This window comes from Cajanus cajan, chromosome 6, assembly GCF_000230855.2.
Source record: "Cajanus cajan strain Asha chromosome 6, NIPB_CcT2T_4, whole genome shotgun sequence".
NCBI lineage: Eukaryota > Viridiplantae > Streptophyta > Magnoliopsida > Fabales > Fabaceae > Cajanus > Cajanus cajan.
This window is the reverse complement of record NC_138522.1, coordinates 45082930-45101425: the sequence shown is the minus strand read 5'-3', so window position 1 is coordinate 45101425 and position 18496 is coordinate 45082930. Positions and strand designations below refer to the sequence as shown.

General features: G+C 30.6%; 1 protein-coding gene across 1 annotated transcript; it reads left to right on the top strand.

Moving 5' to 3' along the window:
- Positions 1–12442: 12442 nt before the first annotated feature.
- Positions 12443–16629, top strand: LOC109797900 (non-structural maintenance of chromosomes element 4 homolog A). Its single transcript, XM_083077187.1, has 7 exons — positions 12443–12766; positions 12951–13031; positions 14632–14887; positions 14973–15063; positions 15393–15609; positions 15715–15806; positions 16267–16629. The coding sequence occupies exons 1-7, from the start codon at positions 12613–12615 to the stop codon at positions 16402–16404; spliced, it is 1029 nt and encodes a 342-aa protein (XP_082933313.1). The 5' UTR covers positions 12443–12612; the 3' UTR covers positions 16405–16629.
- Positions 16630–18496: the final 1867 nt, after the last annotated feature.

The following is an 18496-nucleotide window of genomic DNA, read 5'->3' as shown; positions in this document are numbered from 1 at the left end:
CTCAATCACATGTCTACAATTTCACAACTTTAGCAATTGTACAACATACGACTTACAACTTAACATCATCAATTCATATATCAACTTGCAACATAGATATTCAACAATATATATTATCATACATACATCATGATCATCAATATTTAATAATAATTAATTATTGAACAACAATTCAGTAACAAGCACCTCGCACCTAACACTACTAAAATGGCGCGATGCCATCAAGACAAAAAGTTCCCTGTCTCTCCCACACCCAGCATCACACTACTCACACTCGATTCGATTAAGACATATAATGCTCTACTCTCTCGCACTTGGCAAGGTAAAACCCAAGCTTGACCCCAATCAGGCATAGGAGCTCTGCTTGACTCATGCATGACGTTACCCCATCAATGTTCGATGTGAATCCAACCAGAGATGAGTCTTTCTCCTCATGCCTAATGCCTATTGTGATTCTAATCCAAGATGGTTCTCTCTCCTCACATTTGGCACCACCAATCATGCACCCCACGTGGTTGTGATAAAGACACCTATTTAGAGTCACACTTGAAGCCCTGAATGTGCGTTCGATGTTGTATCAATCCTACACTTAAGTAGAACACAATTTTATTTCAAAACCCTCTACAAACCAAAAGATCACCAACATATAACTAACAAGATAACATATGGGCATCGAAAACAAGTCATAAATAGCTTAAAATGTCACATGCAATCACAAATTTCCAACATTCCTCATAATCCCCTCATGAGTAACTTCAAGAATAAACCCAACCCACAACTCATCCACCAAAGAAATCAACAATACAATACAAAATTAATGATTTCCAAATGCAAAAATCAACATACATCCCATACAAAAAAACATGCAAGCTTCTTATACCTCCTTGGAGAACCAAAATCTGCCAATAAGAAAAAAGAAGGAAGAAGTTTTGCACGACTCTAAGCCTATTTTGTAACACAGCTACTTAGAACTTTTCATGACTATTGGCCAACTAGACTGGGAGAAGAAGGGTTTTAGGAGAAGGAAAAAGGGAAAACTATCTTTCTTTATCCCTCAAAATATAAAATAGAAGACCATAAGAGGGCATTTGATATGCATAATATTTTTACATTCTTGAGAATCTTAAAGCAAAAATCTTACTTTTCTATGTTTTGTAACTATTAAAAAAAATTCCTAAGAATATAATTTCTTGAAAATTATTTTTATCCTACTTTTCCACAAAAACATTCTCATAGCGAGGTAGGAATCCAACTTTTCCAGGTTATGAAATTTTTTTATGTATATAAAAAGATCACATTATTCTTTTTTAAAACAAAAAATATCTCTCACTCTCACTCCCCGTCTTTTTTCCTCTCTCCCTCTCTCTCTCCCTTTCTTCTTTTATTTCTCTTTCTCCCTCTCACTCCCTCTCCCCCTCTTTTTTCCTTTCTCTCTTCCCTTCTCTTTGTCTCCCACTCCCCCTCTCTCTTTGTCTCTCTCTCTCTCTCACTCTCACTCCCCTTTTTTTTTCCTTTCTCCCTCCCCCTCTCTTTGTCTCTCTCTCCCTCTCCTTCTCTCTCTTTATCTCTCTCTTCCTCTCTCCTTTTATTTCTCTTTCTCCCTTTCTCGCTCTCCCCCTTTTTATCTCTCCCTCCTATATCTCTATTTTTCTCTCTCTGTCTCTTGTTTTTTTTGTATCTCAATATTTATTGATCTTGTCAATTTTAATAATATTATTATTGTTTTTAATTTTAATAATATTTGTTAACATTTTTTTATTTTTAAATTTGAATGAAATAAAATAATTTATTTTTATTCTTCTGAATCATAATGTAGCATTTTTTTTAAAAATTATGTACTTAAATAATTTTAATAAATTTTCAACTTTTTAAAACAGTTTAATATGATATTTGTAATAAGATTTAAGTAAATAATTATATATAATAAATTTATTTTAATAAAGGATATTTTTATAAAAATATTTATAAATCCATAAATATACTATTGTAACTAAACATGAAAATCTTTAATTCCGAGGAATATGTATGAGTATTCTTTAGCACTTTTATGAGTAAGCAATCATATTTTAAATATTTTTAAGAATCATGATTCCCAAGATTTGTAATTCCCAAAAATTATGATTCCCGGGTATAAAAAAAACTTATCACCTACATGTTATACTTACTTTATTCAATAAATCATACTTTATATCAAATTTTAATCATTAAATTAAAAGTATTTAATATACAATCAAGTCTGCAAATTTTTAAAACTTTTGAAAACTATTTGGTACTTCGTTTCGTTAATTCAAATTGATAGATAATCATAAAAATATTTTATACATTGATTTAAATCTATATAATGGAGTATCATATTATTTTTATAAAATTTTAAAATTTACAAAATTTGATCTATGTATTAATAACCTTTAATTTAAGTTATGTTGAACATAAATTATTGAGTAAAGTAAGTTTACCATAACTTACTCTTAGGCTTTGTTTGGATTTGAGGATGGAAAAGGGGGAGTGGAAAAGGAGGGATTTGAAGGAAAAGTGAGTGAAAAGTGAGGTTGTTTGGATTAAGGGAAAGTGAGTGGAAAGTGTAGAAAAAGTTTGTAAAAGTTTGTGAATGAATTGATTGATGTGATAGATAAAAATAAATTTTTTAATTGATAATTGTGAAAGATTACTATTTTGCCTTTAGGTTAAAAAAAAGTTTATAATTATTATAATTAAAAGATAAATATATAAATTTTAACTAAAAAAAATTATAAAATATTAATTTAAAAATAAATTAATTTAAATATTTGCTTTAAATTTAATGATAGATAAAAAATAAAAATTTAATAGATGAATATATAATTTACAATAAAATTATATTAATAGGTATAATTTATTAAAAAAATAATAAATAATGATAAGAATAATAATAAATATTAGAAAAATAATAAGAATCATAATAAATAATAATGATACTAATTATAATAAATAATAATAATATTAATAAAAATGAAAATAATAATATTTATAATAATAAATAATAATAACAAAATATATTATCATAATTATATTTTGTAACATTATTTTATTAATGTTTATGAAAGTGTTATTATTTTAATTTTATAAACATGTATTACTTTATTTTTTTTATATTTCCACTTTTTGATGTCAATATTTAAATAATATAACTTTGTTAATATAAAAAAAAATGTACAATAAAATTTTTGAAAGTTAATTAATAAATTAAAAAAATTGATAAATCATTAACATAAATTAGAATGAAATGAAGATACATTTGTTAATTGTACAAGTTAATTTTTATCAATTAAAAAATTAAAAAATTTATAACATTACAAAGTAGATGGGTAATTACATATTTGTAAAATGGAACAGAAAATACAATTCAGTCATCAATTAAGTAAACAATAATTAAATATGACATAAAATAATAGAAAAGAAAAATGTTGCAACTAAATAAAACATATTTAAATTACAATAATAAAAAAAGAAAAAAAGATAATGTAGTTTATTGAAATGAACTCTGAAAGTCATCAAATTTTTGTTCGAGGTTATCAAGCCTGTTATGTATTTGATTAACATTGATAGTCAAATTATTTAATCCTTCTTGTAACCCTTGAATGTCAGTCCATATTTGGGAAAGCATTTGACCATCATACGGGACTGGAGGTTGTTGTGTGATGTCGGCAGGCTGCTCCTCACCATGGTCCTCAGGCATTGCATGGTCTTCATCTTCAACATTTTGGCCATGATGATGATTATCCCTGCCATGTATCCATACCCCGTTGACATTCACGACATTTAATTTTTTCAAGGTATTTTTATTAAAAAAATGTGTCCACCCTAATTCGACTGCAACATCAATTGATAAGTTTACACCATAAACAACCAAAATGTGTGAAATTAAAATGGGGTATGGAAGAGGCATCCCATTGTCCTTGCATTTGACCATGTGTTGCATGATATAATGGGGTCAGTTGATCAAAATGTTATTCTTTAAGGCCCATAACAGAAAAATGTCTTTCTGCAAGAGTTGGAAAAAGTTACTTGATCTGGGTGCCAATATATGGACGTAGACATAATGTAGGAGTCTATTGTAACGTCTAATAGTATTAATATTAACATCAATAATATATATATATATATATATATATATATATATATAAATAAAAGAATACATGTATGATAATACTATACATTATATCATATCATAAGTACTTATCATTACAATATTTTACAAAAACACGCGTAGTTGCATTTTTTTTTTATATATGTAGTACAGATTATTGTAAGCCTATTTACACATCATATTTTTATTTTTCTACTTCTATACTAACTACATGGGTGACTGGAACAAATTTACGATCGGGTTCACGTGATTAGCTGGAGGTAAGTAAAAAGTCACAACGATGGATCCATCTATCACCGTGGGAACTTCCTGGTATGGAGAAAAAGTGAACGACGACACTGCGACCCCGTTGAAAGTTACAGAGTTAGCGAGAGCATCGACGCTCCAGGTGGTTCCAGAGAAAACAGCAGATATGACTGCAGGGAAAGGGGCAGGTATCGCTGGCACATCGATCTATATTTATTTAATTATTAAATTTTCAAAAACAATAAACATAAGGAGTAAGAACATTTTTCAAAGAAATATTTATAATCATAAAGCATGCGTAACAATAGTTAATATTAAACAATATCTATAAAATTTGAATTACACTTGCAGTGACTAGTCAGGATAAATGAGCATTATTATATCAACCAGCACAAGAATTTTTTAATCATAATTTCTTACTCATTTAAATCCCCAAGGTCAAACCTCCAGCTACAAATAATTCAAACTTTATCTTCTATGGCTATAGAACAATATTTATCTTCATAAATACGTGAAGAAATAATAATAATATGAGTCAAAGAGACTTTAACAAAATTATATCATAGTTGATTATAAATATATTTACAATAAATATATTTACGTAAAAAGAATATATTAATAGTACCAATAACATAAATAAAAATGACAATCATTATAAAATAATTAAACAATATAAAATATAAACATATTAATAATTATTATAAATAAAAATAATCATAGAATAAGCAAATAAATGAGGTTAGGGACACCTCACTAAATAAATACATATAGATAATAACATAAATAAATAAACATAGTAGTAAATAAAATTTAAAAGAGATAAAGTTCTCCTCCCCCTTACCTCGAAATGCACACGTCTCAAACTTTTATCTTCTTACGCTGCCATTTTTTTTCTATTTTCTCTCGTTCTCTCTTCTCTTTTGATTTTATTGCTGTTGCTGCGTGCCTAATTTTTACTGTAACGGAGGCCTATTTATAGAGAAGGAAGACTTACTGAATTCACGGATTTGAGATGAAATTTTTATCACGGATTTGAGGTACAATTTTTTTTATCCCCGTAATGATTTTTTTTCACATCTGATCAGTAAATTTTTGCCACGAATGTATATTCTCTGCTGTGCTATTTTCACGTAATTGCTTACGTCTAAGCCTCTTAAATGTTTTGCCACATTGTACATTCACCTTGCTGCACATTTCATATCTATATATTCACTACACCTGCACCTAAAACTTTATCATAACAAACGTGCGTACAGGCTTAATATCCTAGTAATTATCATTTTTTTTTATTACACCCATACGTATTGTTTATCTATATATATATATATATATATAGTTTAATATAATGGTTTACGTTTAATCAATTAAAGTATATATATATATATATATAGTTTATGATTTACGTTTAAACAATTAAAATTAAAATATCCTTCTAAAAGAATTATTAAATTTTTCTAAAAGTGTAAAAATCAAAAAAAAAAATTCATAATAATTATTTTATTTACTAAAAATGTTATAGTAAAATTTATATTTATATATACATATATATATTATACTTATTCTCTTTTTATATATATATATATCCATAGATATAATTATCATAACTAAAAATTTTAATACACTTAATAATAATGTGATTATTGTTATTTAAAAATATTAGGATATTACATCTATCGTTAATGTTAAGACTTCCTACATTTCTGACATTTCAGCCCTGCAGCTCTGGTCTAATCATAGATGTCAATCATAGATGTCAGTGCTATGTGACAGTCGAACTGCATCTCCTCTGGGATGTTTGGAAATGCTAATTTATGCCCCTGATACTTCAAACCAGCCAGAGTTAACCAATCAGATGGTTTTATTTTTATCTTTGTTTTGTTCATGTCACTATAGAGGAAACCAGCTTCAGATACTCTTAAGTTGGAATAGAAGACCTTAATAAGATCTTCAAAGAAATCACATTTGAGACCCACAAAATGCTGCAAACCTTGATATTCTATATGGTGGTGAAAATACAGCCCTGATGTGGCAAATTAGCTAAAGTCCATAACTTTTGGATGAAGGACTATCCTGTGGTAAAACTCCTTGCCATATTTAATCATCTGATCACGTTGGCTGAAAAAACGTGTCTGATGTAGAACTTCTTCAATTTGTGGTAATCTAGGACTAGCTGCTCTGTCCGAGGTGGTAGGAATTTTTCCTTTTCTTTCTTTTGAACTTCTTTTTCTTGAATTGGATGCCATACCTGAAAATTATATATAAAAATAACTAATAACAAATATGATGTTAAACATAAGACATATTCCATAAAACATAATTGCAAGTAATAACATTAAAATGTATCTTTGACCATTAATAAATACTTTTATAACATTATGGTCAAGTTTACAATGTTTAAACCATTAGTAAAACATTACATACAATGCATAAAAAAATACAATAACTACGAATCACAAATCAACCACTTTGACCAATGAACTTTAACAATTGGTTGAGGCGGAGATGTGGGGGTAAGCCAAAAAGTCGCCTAACATGTGATGGATTATTACACAAAAAATCATAACACTGAACCATAACTTGCTCGTCTTCCAGGTTCATAGCGACTAACATGTCCCAAATATTTGATTCTGAATATTGAACTGTAGATATTCTCCTCAAGATATTAACTTGCTCATTAATTATTTCGTTTATTCGTTCAATGGCGACCACTTGTCGTTCAACAATATTAGATAATCTTTGGGTCAACGCATTACCTTGACCAAGGTAATCTGTAAATGCATCGAGCCTCGTAGTTAGCCTGTCAAATTGTGCATCCATCACATCAATCATTGGGGCTTTTCTTTTTGTGCCTCGAGATGACGATGTTCCAGTAGTACCACCAGATGCAGCAGATGACACTGACTGAGTATCATCAATAGGACTACAGGAACCATAGTGTGGTGGCGACCGGTATGCTGTATCAAACCCTGCCTGAAAAGGGTCGTCCTATGGTATGTCATCCACATCATCGTTCAAGTCGACCGTTACACTTGGCATATCGATATTTCTACAGACTTGTCGCACAGTCCTAACCATATGGCCTGTCGCCCGATCAACTCCCCATAATTCTTCCATCAAGTCATAGTACCTAATGGAAGACACTCTCCATTTAGCTGCAGCTGGCTTCGCCTGCAAATAAAAACCATGATTATCACCCATAATTACTATGTTTCACTAATTCAATAAATTCCGAATGTTAAAACATTACCTGCAGCAGGTCATCCCATACTTCAGGCTCAGCTGTAAACCGTTTCGTGGACTCATCCCACGCAAATCCACTAAGTCCACTAGACAATTCGTGAACCTCCCACCATCTATCCTTCAGACTTTTTTGTCTATTTTTAACATTATTTTTCGTGATACCCGTTAATCCAGTCTGTCGGAGGGCTTCAACAATATTATTATATGCTTGGGTTGTCCAACTACCATCAACTCGATTGCCCAACCTAGCCTCGTCAAGCATGGCAGTCAATAAACGAAAGTCCATGTCATGAGTCCATTTGGTGAACTCGCGGACCGTAGTCGAGGAATCAGGTACAACAATTTTTCCTCTGTTCATTTTCCACCTATTGCAAAAACAAGGCACGCAATGATGATAATCATATGTAAAATTTATGAATGAAAACTTGTAACATAATAATTTATTACAATTACAATAGTACATCTTATTAAATACATTATTAAATACATGATCTAATTATTAGTATAATTTGTCCACATTTCATATGCTATAGCATCCCGTATAGTTGACCCTTCCCTATGATCATCCTCACGAGCTTGAGTCGGCATGGTATCCATAGGTTGTTCCATCAACTCTCGATCGACCTCTGCTAACAGCGATTCATCATTGTCTACGCCTCGAAGAAAGTTGTGTAAAATGCAACATGCTAGTACAATATTCGTCATTGTATCGAATGAATAATGAGGTTCGGTTCCACTAGCTATTATAGGAAATCTTTTCTTCAAGACGCCAAATGTTCTTTCAATCACATTTCTAAGTGACGAATGTCGATGGTTAAACAATTCTCTTGGGTTTTGTGGAGCTTTTCAAGAATACTCTTTAAGGTGATATCGAACCCCTCGATACGGCGTAATTATTTGTCCTTTTAACATAAATCCAGCATCCCCCAAGTAGTATTTACCTAATTAAAGTCATTGAAGTTATACTCATTATAATATCGTAAGTACGTTACTATACACTAATTACGAAGTAAATAATAACTAACCTTGTGGTATGATAAGTGGATCCTCTCTACCTGGGACATCCTTTAATATTCTTGAATCAGATGCTGTTCCTTCCCACCCTCCTAGAACATATGTGAATTTCATGTCGAAATCACAAGCTGCGAATACGTTTTGGGTTGGCCAATCTTTTCTTCCATGAAAATGGGGGGCATCTGATCTTCCTAATTTAACTCGGACATGAGTTCCATCTATTGCCCTTAAACAATCCTAAGTACAAACAATATGATAGTAATACGTTATTTTTAATGTTCAAATACGTCTATGTGATGTAATACTTTAGTTTGGCACTGAATTACCTTAAAGTATGGGTAAAACTGACTATTGTTTAAGATATAAGGATCAACATTTCTGCCTGATGGCTGAACTAACATTTCTCCCTTCAACATAATGATCGCATTCAACACGTTATGAAAGTGTCGACTAACAGTTTTCCCAGATCGATGGAAAAAAAATGAAACACTTCAATTTTTAACGTTGTGTCCGATAATATGGAGGAATTTAACCACTTGTTCTTCCACTGTTGATCGGAAGGCATCCTTGACCAATCTAGTTGCCCTTACTCGTTCATATAAGTTAATGAATATGCCGCAGGTCCCATGCGAATAATGTCACGACATTGTTCGGTGTGAATAAGGTATGACATCAACTCATTCGTATGACGTTCTTTTTGCGAAATGAAGTCCCTAATGTTACTTGTGGGACAACGTATGGTACACAACATATTTAACCCAAAAGCTACGAGACAAATGATTGTCATTGCTCCTACTTGGGTTCGCATTTGTATTTCACTTTGTATTTGTGTAATTAAATTCAAGTCCAAATCATTATCCATTTCTTCATTGTCTAAACTAACAACATCGATATTTTCGTCTGGCATCTAAATATTTTTCGAAATAACAAATTTATTATTCTAATCAAATATGATTAAAAACGAAAATATAAACCCTAAAAATACATAACCAAACTTTAATATATATCAAAGTCAGAACATAAAAATATTAATATTTAATATTATTATTTAATTTATATATATAAATTAAATAAATATTTAATTTATATATATATATATGTATATATTAAATAAATATTTAATTTATATATATATATATATATTAAATATTAAATATTTAATATATATATATATATATATATATAAATTAAATATTAATATTAAATAATTATATTTAATTTAAGGTATTATATATCAAATATTAATATTATATATATATACATATGAAAAACATAATTAAATAACCATTATTTATTAACTAATTAATGTGGTTAGAACGACCCGTTTCAATTACGGAACGACCGTTCTAGACTCATTTCCCATCCCAAAATTTGCTAACCAGAACGGTCCGTTCTCATACCAGAACGGGCCGTTCTGGGGTTACAAATTAACCCACAAAGGTCATCTATGAAACGGCCCGTTCTAAAAGTGGAACAGCCCGTTCTGACTTCGCATATTGCTCATAAAATTCATTTTTGGAACGGGCCGTTCCGGGTTCCACTGCAAACAAAAATACCCAGGATAATCGATTATGGTTGGGCACATAATCGATTATGGCCTTGAATAATCGATTATGCCGAAGCATAATCGATTATGCAAGGCCATAATCGATTATGTGCCCAACCATAATCGATTATGCTTCCTTCGTACAAACAAATGACATCAAACTTACCTTCAATGGCAGTCAACAATGGCAGAGATCAATCACCAACACGCACCAGCCCGTGGAGAACGTGGAGAATCAGTGATCACCAACACGCACCAGCCCGTGGAGAACGTGGAGAATCAATGAGCAACACTAACCGCCGCTGTCGAAAATCTGTGAAGACACACCACAAAGAGAGCTTCCAACTCTTTTATAATATTATTTCAAACGCGGTGTGTCACTGAACGACAAAGGTCCTTCAACAATGGCAGTCAACAATGGCAGAGATTCCTGGCACTGTATGCATGCATGAGACAAGGAAACAGGGAACGTCCGTGAACCATGGCAGAGATTCCTCTGCTGCATGGCACAGTGCATGCATGGGACAGGGGCATTTCCGGGTTTTCACAAATCCTACGTGTCTTTCATCTCCTTTCTTCGCTTCTGTGCGAGGACAGTAACAATGCTTCTCCCCCCCCTTTCTTCGTCTTTCCTTCGTTGCAAATCACCGGAAACAAACACTCACTTTCCTCGCCCTTCGTTGCTCGTAAACAGTATATCACCGGAAACAAACACTACCTTAGAGTAACTGAAACTCCCTTTTATATATATATATATATGAGTTCTTTAAAATATTTTATTCCTTCCATTTTTTTTTGACAAATATTCCTTTCATCTCTAAATCTACTATACAAAAAAACACATAAATTAAAAAAATATAGAATTAATATTCAGTTAAATTAACATATTATTTATAGGTTCCCAATACGATACTCAATAGTATTTTATCTTATTTATAATGATTTTATAAAATAATTTAAAATAGATAAAATAAAAACACATCTAAAATGACAATAATGAACACTATATTAACTTTTAAATAAATAGATAAATAAAAAATATCATTTTTGTTCTAAAAATGAAGAAGTAAAATAGTAGGTAAAATATTTTCAATTTTTTATTAAATATATTTAGACATTTTTGTGACTTTAGTTTTGAGTTTATCATTACTTATGATAAATTGTTCATTTTTATATATATAAAAAATAAGTATAAAAAAAATCATATCAATAATATCTTGATTGATTGAGAGTAAAGTTATACATTACTATTAAATTCTTAAAATTCTCACTTTTTATAATTTTTTTTCCAAAAATAGTCTCAAACGTCCTATTGTGATTAATTCATTTAATTGGATGAGAAAGTGTTGCGAACAAACTGTTTAACATATTTCTTATAAGGTAATTTTATATTTTCATTAACTAAAATTTATCAAAAAAAATAAAATAAAATAACGTGATTTTACCTTTTATTTACTTGTGATTTTATAATTAATAATAAATTTTAATCAATAATAAAGTATATATAAAAATTTCTGACTAACATTTTTTTAGAATAAAATTGTTTGGTTTAAAAGGGGAAAAAGTAGTAATAATTTTAATGAAAGAAATAGCTAATGAAATTTTTTAATTAAAGAGAGAGAGAACTTATTTACAAAATAAGTACAAAAGAGAAAAGAGTAAAGAAGAATGATAAATTTCCTATACCAATGACTAAATTCATCCCCTCTAAAAATATATATATATTTTTCATTATTATTATCTTCATTCTGATTTATAAGACTAATTTAAAATAATTATTTACTCTCTTATATAAGACTTAATTTATATTATTTATATATTAATTATTATTTTTAAACTAAAATATCATTAACTAAAATATTTTTTTTTAATTTAGTAAAATGTATTAATCATAAAATATACACACTAATTGGTTAAAAAAATATTAATTAATAAAAAAATAATATAAAATATACACTTTAATTGGTTAGAAAATATATAAATAATATAAGAATTATTTAAAAATATATATATAATAAATTTATTATTTTTAATTAAATTAATTATTTTTCTTCATTTTAATAAATTAGATAATTAAATTATATATATAGAAGCGAGATAATATAACTAAAAAAGCAAAATAATTAAATTAATGTAAAAGTTTCTCCCTCTTTTAAATCCTTCCGATGGAAGTAAAAAAATTAAAACAAAAATGCTCACCTTCCTCACACGTGTGAAAGAATAGATAGAAATAGAAAACGGAGGATTTAAAAATTAAAACTCAAAGGCCACACGAAAACGTGCCTCGGAAGTCTCTTGGAGTCCTTGGCGCTTCTCGTGCTCCTCCTCGCGGTTCGTTTTACTCTCTCTTTCTTCTTTACGCATTCCACTTTTCGCATCGCCCTCGGAATCCGTCAAGTGTTCACTGTTTCCTCGCTCCGTTGCAAGCCCTCACTGCATCATGATAGCGGTGAAACGCGAATTGGTTGACGATGGCGATAGCAGTAGCATCGACAAGCATGACGGCCCCGAACTCCGTGACGCCGATTACCAAACTCCGAAAGGCCGTCGCGGTATTCGTTCTCGCTACCTCGCCGTCGCCAACATGATTCACGGTACTTTACTTTTATTCGTTGTGCTTTCCGCACTCTCGGTTGCGTTCTACGCGTGCGAATGTATATTTACAAGTTGCTAGACTTTAGAACGCACAAAACGTGCCTTGTTATCAATTTTCTGCGCACGAAACGGAATGGTCGCGTTTGGAGTGTCGCTTGCACGAGTACGTTTTGGTTTTTGCAGATGAAAAGGAGGAAATCGCGAGGCCTGACTCTGACAAGTTTGATTTCATTTTTAATGAAATGGAGAGCTTGCATCAGCTAGGTATTTGTTTATTTACTTATTTATTTTAATAGCAGCATTTTCTTTTTTAATACCTAGGCTTTTGAGTGGTTCGTCGAATTAGTTTTGAGGAAATAATGTTTTGAAACCTCTTTATGGAAATTAAAATATTATTAGTAGTTTAAAATAATCTAAACTAAACGCGTATTATTAAGAGTTATGTTATGAACATTATACGTTTAAATATGATTAATATTAAGAATGATTGAACTTTTGTATATATAATTATCGATTATAAATATACACTAATTATCTTTTAAGTGTTATTGAAAAGTTTTAATGGTAGTTAACTTTTCCTGCAAGTTTATTAGTAACTTTACGAGGTTATACCATTGACTACTCAGCATGAGTAAATATGAATAGTTTTCCTTAATAAAAAATGCTAAATAGTATGAAAGATTTTTCGATAAAATGGTACGAAACCATAAATCAACGGCTGCTTGATTTGCGTCAAGTTTTATTTTGTTTTATTATTATTATTGAAATTTTGAACCAATAAAAAAACTACTTAAACTGTTTCGTACTACATTTTGTAAAAAGAATTTCGTAACATATAGCACTGCTCTTACTTAATAATATTAAGAGGTTGCATGCGATTAATTAGTAGATGTGTAAATATATAAAATTCCGAATATTTAGTTAGTAGTGTGATGAAGTTATAGGTATATGGTTAAATTTTTTTCTCATAAAATTGATAGTATTATCAGGTTGTTAAAATGTCTGATTATGATTAATTTCGTTATACAATCGCACGTTTTAATAATACTTATATATACATTTAATCACATCACGTGTCTAGCTGGATATTACAGTTACTATTATTAATCCATGAGTTTGGAGACTTGGAGTGGAGCAAGGGAGAGGAAAAAAAATGAAATGGGATCACGACCATTTTCTGTTGATAATAATCGCATATAGTTGCGGGGGAGGAGGAGGAAGGAGAATTGTGCTACTATGCCGATTGCGTTAATTTTTGCCAAAACTTATTAATCGGTTAAAATTTGATCGATGTAGAAAGTTAGTTATTTCTATTCTACATCGATGACATTTTTATCGATTTTACAACTGATATAATATCTCCTTTTTAACTACTTTAAAAGACCCTGCACTGGTGTCTACTATTGCGGCATTCAAGACTTTAAGTAATTCATATTGTTAAATTATTATTGAAATCAATAAGGTGGGGACAGAAACTACAAATTATGAAATGAAAGACTTGTATATAATTTTAGTTACCTATATAACTAACTACAAAATATTTCAATCATATCAAATATAAAACAACATACTAATAAGGTGTTGGTCTAAAATTTGGAAGGGAAGACTCATCAAAAGTGATGAAGTCGGCGGATACTTCTAGTTACAATATATGTATATATATAAAAAAATAACAACATCCAAAGATTAGGAAAGATGATAACCAATGTTTTTATGGTGTTGCTCACATGACTTCCTTTGCTTCTCATATTCAACTTTTGTTGTAGTTCATGCCGCCATTTGTTATCTCGTCATAGGTAGTTACTCTTGCATGTAAGGATATAACTTTTTTTTTTATTGTTTCTAATGTTTTGTCTAATGTTAGTTTCAAAACCAAGAGAACAAGTAGCTGATGCAAAGGCCCTTTTGGACATCACTCAATCCTTGGTAATGTCTGTGAAAAATGTTGCCGTTGGTGGACTAACTCCTTCAAATTTTGTCACCCACATTCTTAAAAAATTCGGAGGTCAAGGTGGATCAGGTAATTGCGCAGACGATTGCAGCCAAAACTCTGTAGCTTGGAAGGATATTGGAGTTGCAGTCTCGCATGTTTTCAGAGAGGGTTGTGGGTGTTGTACAATGTAATGTTCGTATCTATATTGAGAGTTCTTTGTTATCCCATGGTAATGTTTCTTTGGATGCTAATTTTCAATTTTGCTTATTCAGGATTGGCCCAATGGATGCTAAAATGAAGCAGAGGAAGGTCATTAATCGTCGAAAGTGTGTGAGACCCACTGAATTGGCACGACCCGAAGTGGTAAACCTTGTTGTGTCTGCTGTTTTGCTATGAAAAAAAGAGCCTAACGGAGATTTCATAAACGGTTCTGATTGTGATAGACCTTTAAATGATGCATAGTCGGTTGTTTTTAATTTCCAGTTCATGATCTGCGCGTAGTTTTTTACGGTTTACCACCCATTTGTTTGTTGTGAGAACATTATGAAGATGAAATCTCTATGAGCCTAACTCGAGAAATGGAATTATTAAAGCTTAAAATTAGCTGTTTGCTATTCAGAATTGTAAATGTAGTGATTTTTATGTAATACCGATATGCTAATCTCATTTTCTTTTATTGTATATTTCTGCAGCTTGGTGGAGATTCAGGGGAAGAGAGAACTGAAACTGATAAAAATATGTTAACTATGTTTAACATCTTAAGGATTAATAAAGTCGTGAAACTTGAAAATCTGGTTTTGAATCGTAAATCATTTGCTCAAACGGTGGAGAATTTATTTGCTTTATCTTTTTTAGTCAGAGATGGGCGGGCTGAAATAAAAGTGAATGAGGCTGGATGGCAACTAGTTTGTGAGTTACTTTGAAATATTTATGCCAATTCTGAACTCTCAATTTATTATACTTTTAGTCTGGATTTTACCTCGATATTTTCTTCATTTACTTGCTCTGTGTCAGCGCCAAGGAATGCTCCAGCTGCAAATGCAATTCTTTCCAGGAATGTTGCTTTCAGCCATTTTGTATTCCGATTTGACTTTAATGATTGGAAGGTATTTTTTTTATAGTTGTCTTAGTGTATCATTGTGATTGTGTATGTTACAGTTACGAGCAATATTTTTTTGCTTCCCTTTTTCTTTTATTGAATATTTATTGGTGGGACAAATGTAATGAACCTTCGCAATCAAATGGCTGTGGGAATGTCATTGTTTTGAGAGAAGTCTAGAGCAAAATTCCCTTACCCTTAACTGCTCAGATTGTTATGGAGCTATAAAATAGCCTTCTATTTTAAATTCTATCGAGTTTCAGTATGCATTTTTTTTTTCATTTTCTTGCACGTGATTTCCTACTGGAAGCAAATTATTCAAGAAAAAGGATTTCCTTTGACATTTAATTTATGATAATTTATTCTGGAAGCTTCTGTTAAAAGAAATTTCGTGAAACTACAAGCTATCTTTTCTTCATTTGATGTCTTTGTTTTTTTATTTATCTCTTCTTGTATTGAATTTTCAGTTGATGGCTCGCTCTGTTGGGGTTGGGGAGGAGCTGATGCCTCATAGGAATAGTCAATCACAGAGTCAGAGTGCAGTATATGCAGGATCTCACGAGACAATGCCGACAGCAACAAAAGTTTTGGGAACTATCCAATAAGCGTATACGGTGAAAAAAAACTAATCACCAGAAGTGATGCATATTTTGTAGACTAATTTGTGTTGTGCTGAACTAAGTGCTCGTGTAAATGTATTTCGCATATCGTAAGAATTGTGTTGGTCATCATATGTGTAGAGTATACAAAATTAGTAGATTAATTTAAGCCTTTCGGATCAAATTTACATTATGTAGTCTCATTGTGACCATTAAATCTTTCACGGAGAAGCGTTTAATAGTTTTTTTTTTTTTTTTTTACTTTAATTATTGACATTAGAAGTTAGATGCTAGTTAAAATAACATCTATGAAAATGGAAACGAATTCGTGCAAAGTGCAAGCCTTCGAAACTCGTTCTGTTTTACTCTCTAGAAGGAGTTTTAAAATAATGCGTCAAGCGGCGGCGCTACACCATTATTCGATGGGAAGCCGCCATTGACGCTGGTATAGAACCGCTGAAACTCGTCGTCGGTGAGATCGGAGAACTGCGTGATGCTGTGGACGGCAGTGGGGTCGAGCGCCAGTTGCTCCGCCGCTCTGACCAAGTTGTGTGCGAAAATCCCTAAATGGCGCAAATACCCTTCCCTGGTAGAGTACCTTTTCCCGTAATTCTCTATGAAAACCTTGAACTTCTTCTCTGTTATCGTCGAGCCTCAGCTTCGGAGCCACGTCCTGATGAATCGTGACTTGGTGGCTTTCTAGGGCGGAGCATAGGGTTAGAGCGCAGATGAAGAGTGAAGCAAGATGGCTTTGCCACCATTTTCTTGTTTCAACTTGATCTCTTCTGCCTCGCTTTTAATGGTGTTTTCTTCGGTCACCATTCTAGGTTTGGGAGAGTTACGTGGCGGAGGTTTGGAGGGTGTGTGAGTGTAAATTATTAGTACATGGAAAGGTGGCAGCATGTGGTGGTGATCAAGCTCGACATGCTGCGTGACACGTACATAGCTACGGATGACAAACTAGATAATGTTTTTTGGGATTTAGGATTTACTTTAAATATTCAAAGAAAATATAATTCAAATTTATTTAATCATTAACAATAATTTAGGATTTCTAATTTGGGGTCGGAAATAATAATAATATAAGATTTAGAATTTAAGATTTATTTAATTATACTCAAGAAATATTTCAATAATTTAAAATTTAGGATTTAATTAATTATTTAGAAGTTAACTTGGAGATAATAATAATTTGAGATTTAGGATAATTTTATTAAATAATTCAGAGGAGGAAACAATATATTTAATCGTTAATGATAATTTAATCGTTAACAATAATTTCGCATTTCCAATTTAACAATTTGGGAATCATTAACAATAATTTAGGATTTCTAATTTGGGATTTCGAATCTAAAAATTTAAGATTTATTTAATCATTTAAAGTTAAATTTGAGATAATAATAATTTGAGATTTAAATAATTTTATTAAATAATTCAGAGGAGAAAATAATTTTTAATAATTTATTTAATCACTAATAATAACTTAATCAATAACAATAATTTCGGATTTTTAATTTGGAATTCAAATTTAATCATTAACAATTTCGAATTTAATCATTAAAAGGATTTCTAATTTGAGATTTCGCATTTAATCATTTCTAATTTAAAATTTGATCATTAACAATAAATTGGGATTTGATCAATAAAAGGATTTCTAATTTTATTAAATAAATTAGAATAGGAAATAATTTATTAATAATTTATTTAATCATTAACTAATGATAATTAACAATAATAAAATTTGGAATTTCAGATTTGACAATTAAAAATATTTCTAATTTGGGATTTGATCATTAACAATAATTTGGAATTTCTTATCTAGATCAGAAATTTCTAATATAACATTTAGGAATTATTAAAAAGACTTCGGATAAATCATTTCTAATTTTGGATTTGATCATTAACAATACAATAATTTGGGATTTCAGATTAACAAATTGGGAATCAGGAATTTCATATTTGACAATTAAAAATATTTCTAATTTGGGATTTGATCATTAACAATAATTTGAAATTTCTAATCTAATATAACAATTTGGGAATCATTAAAAAGATTTCGGATCAATCATTTCTAATTTTCGATTTGATCATTAACAAT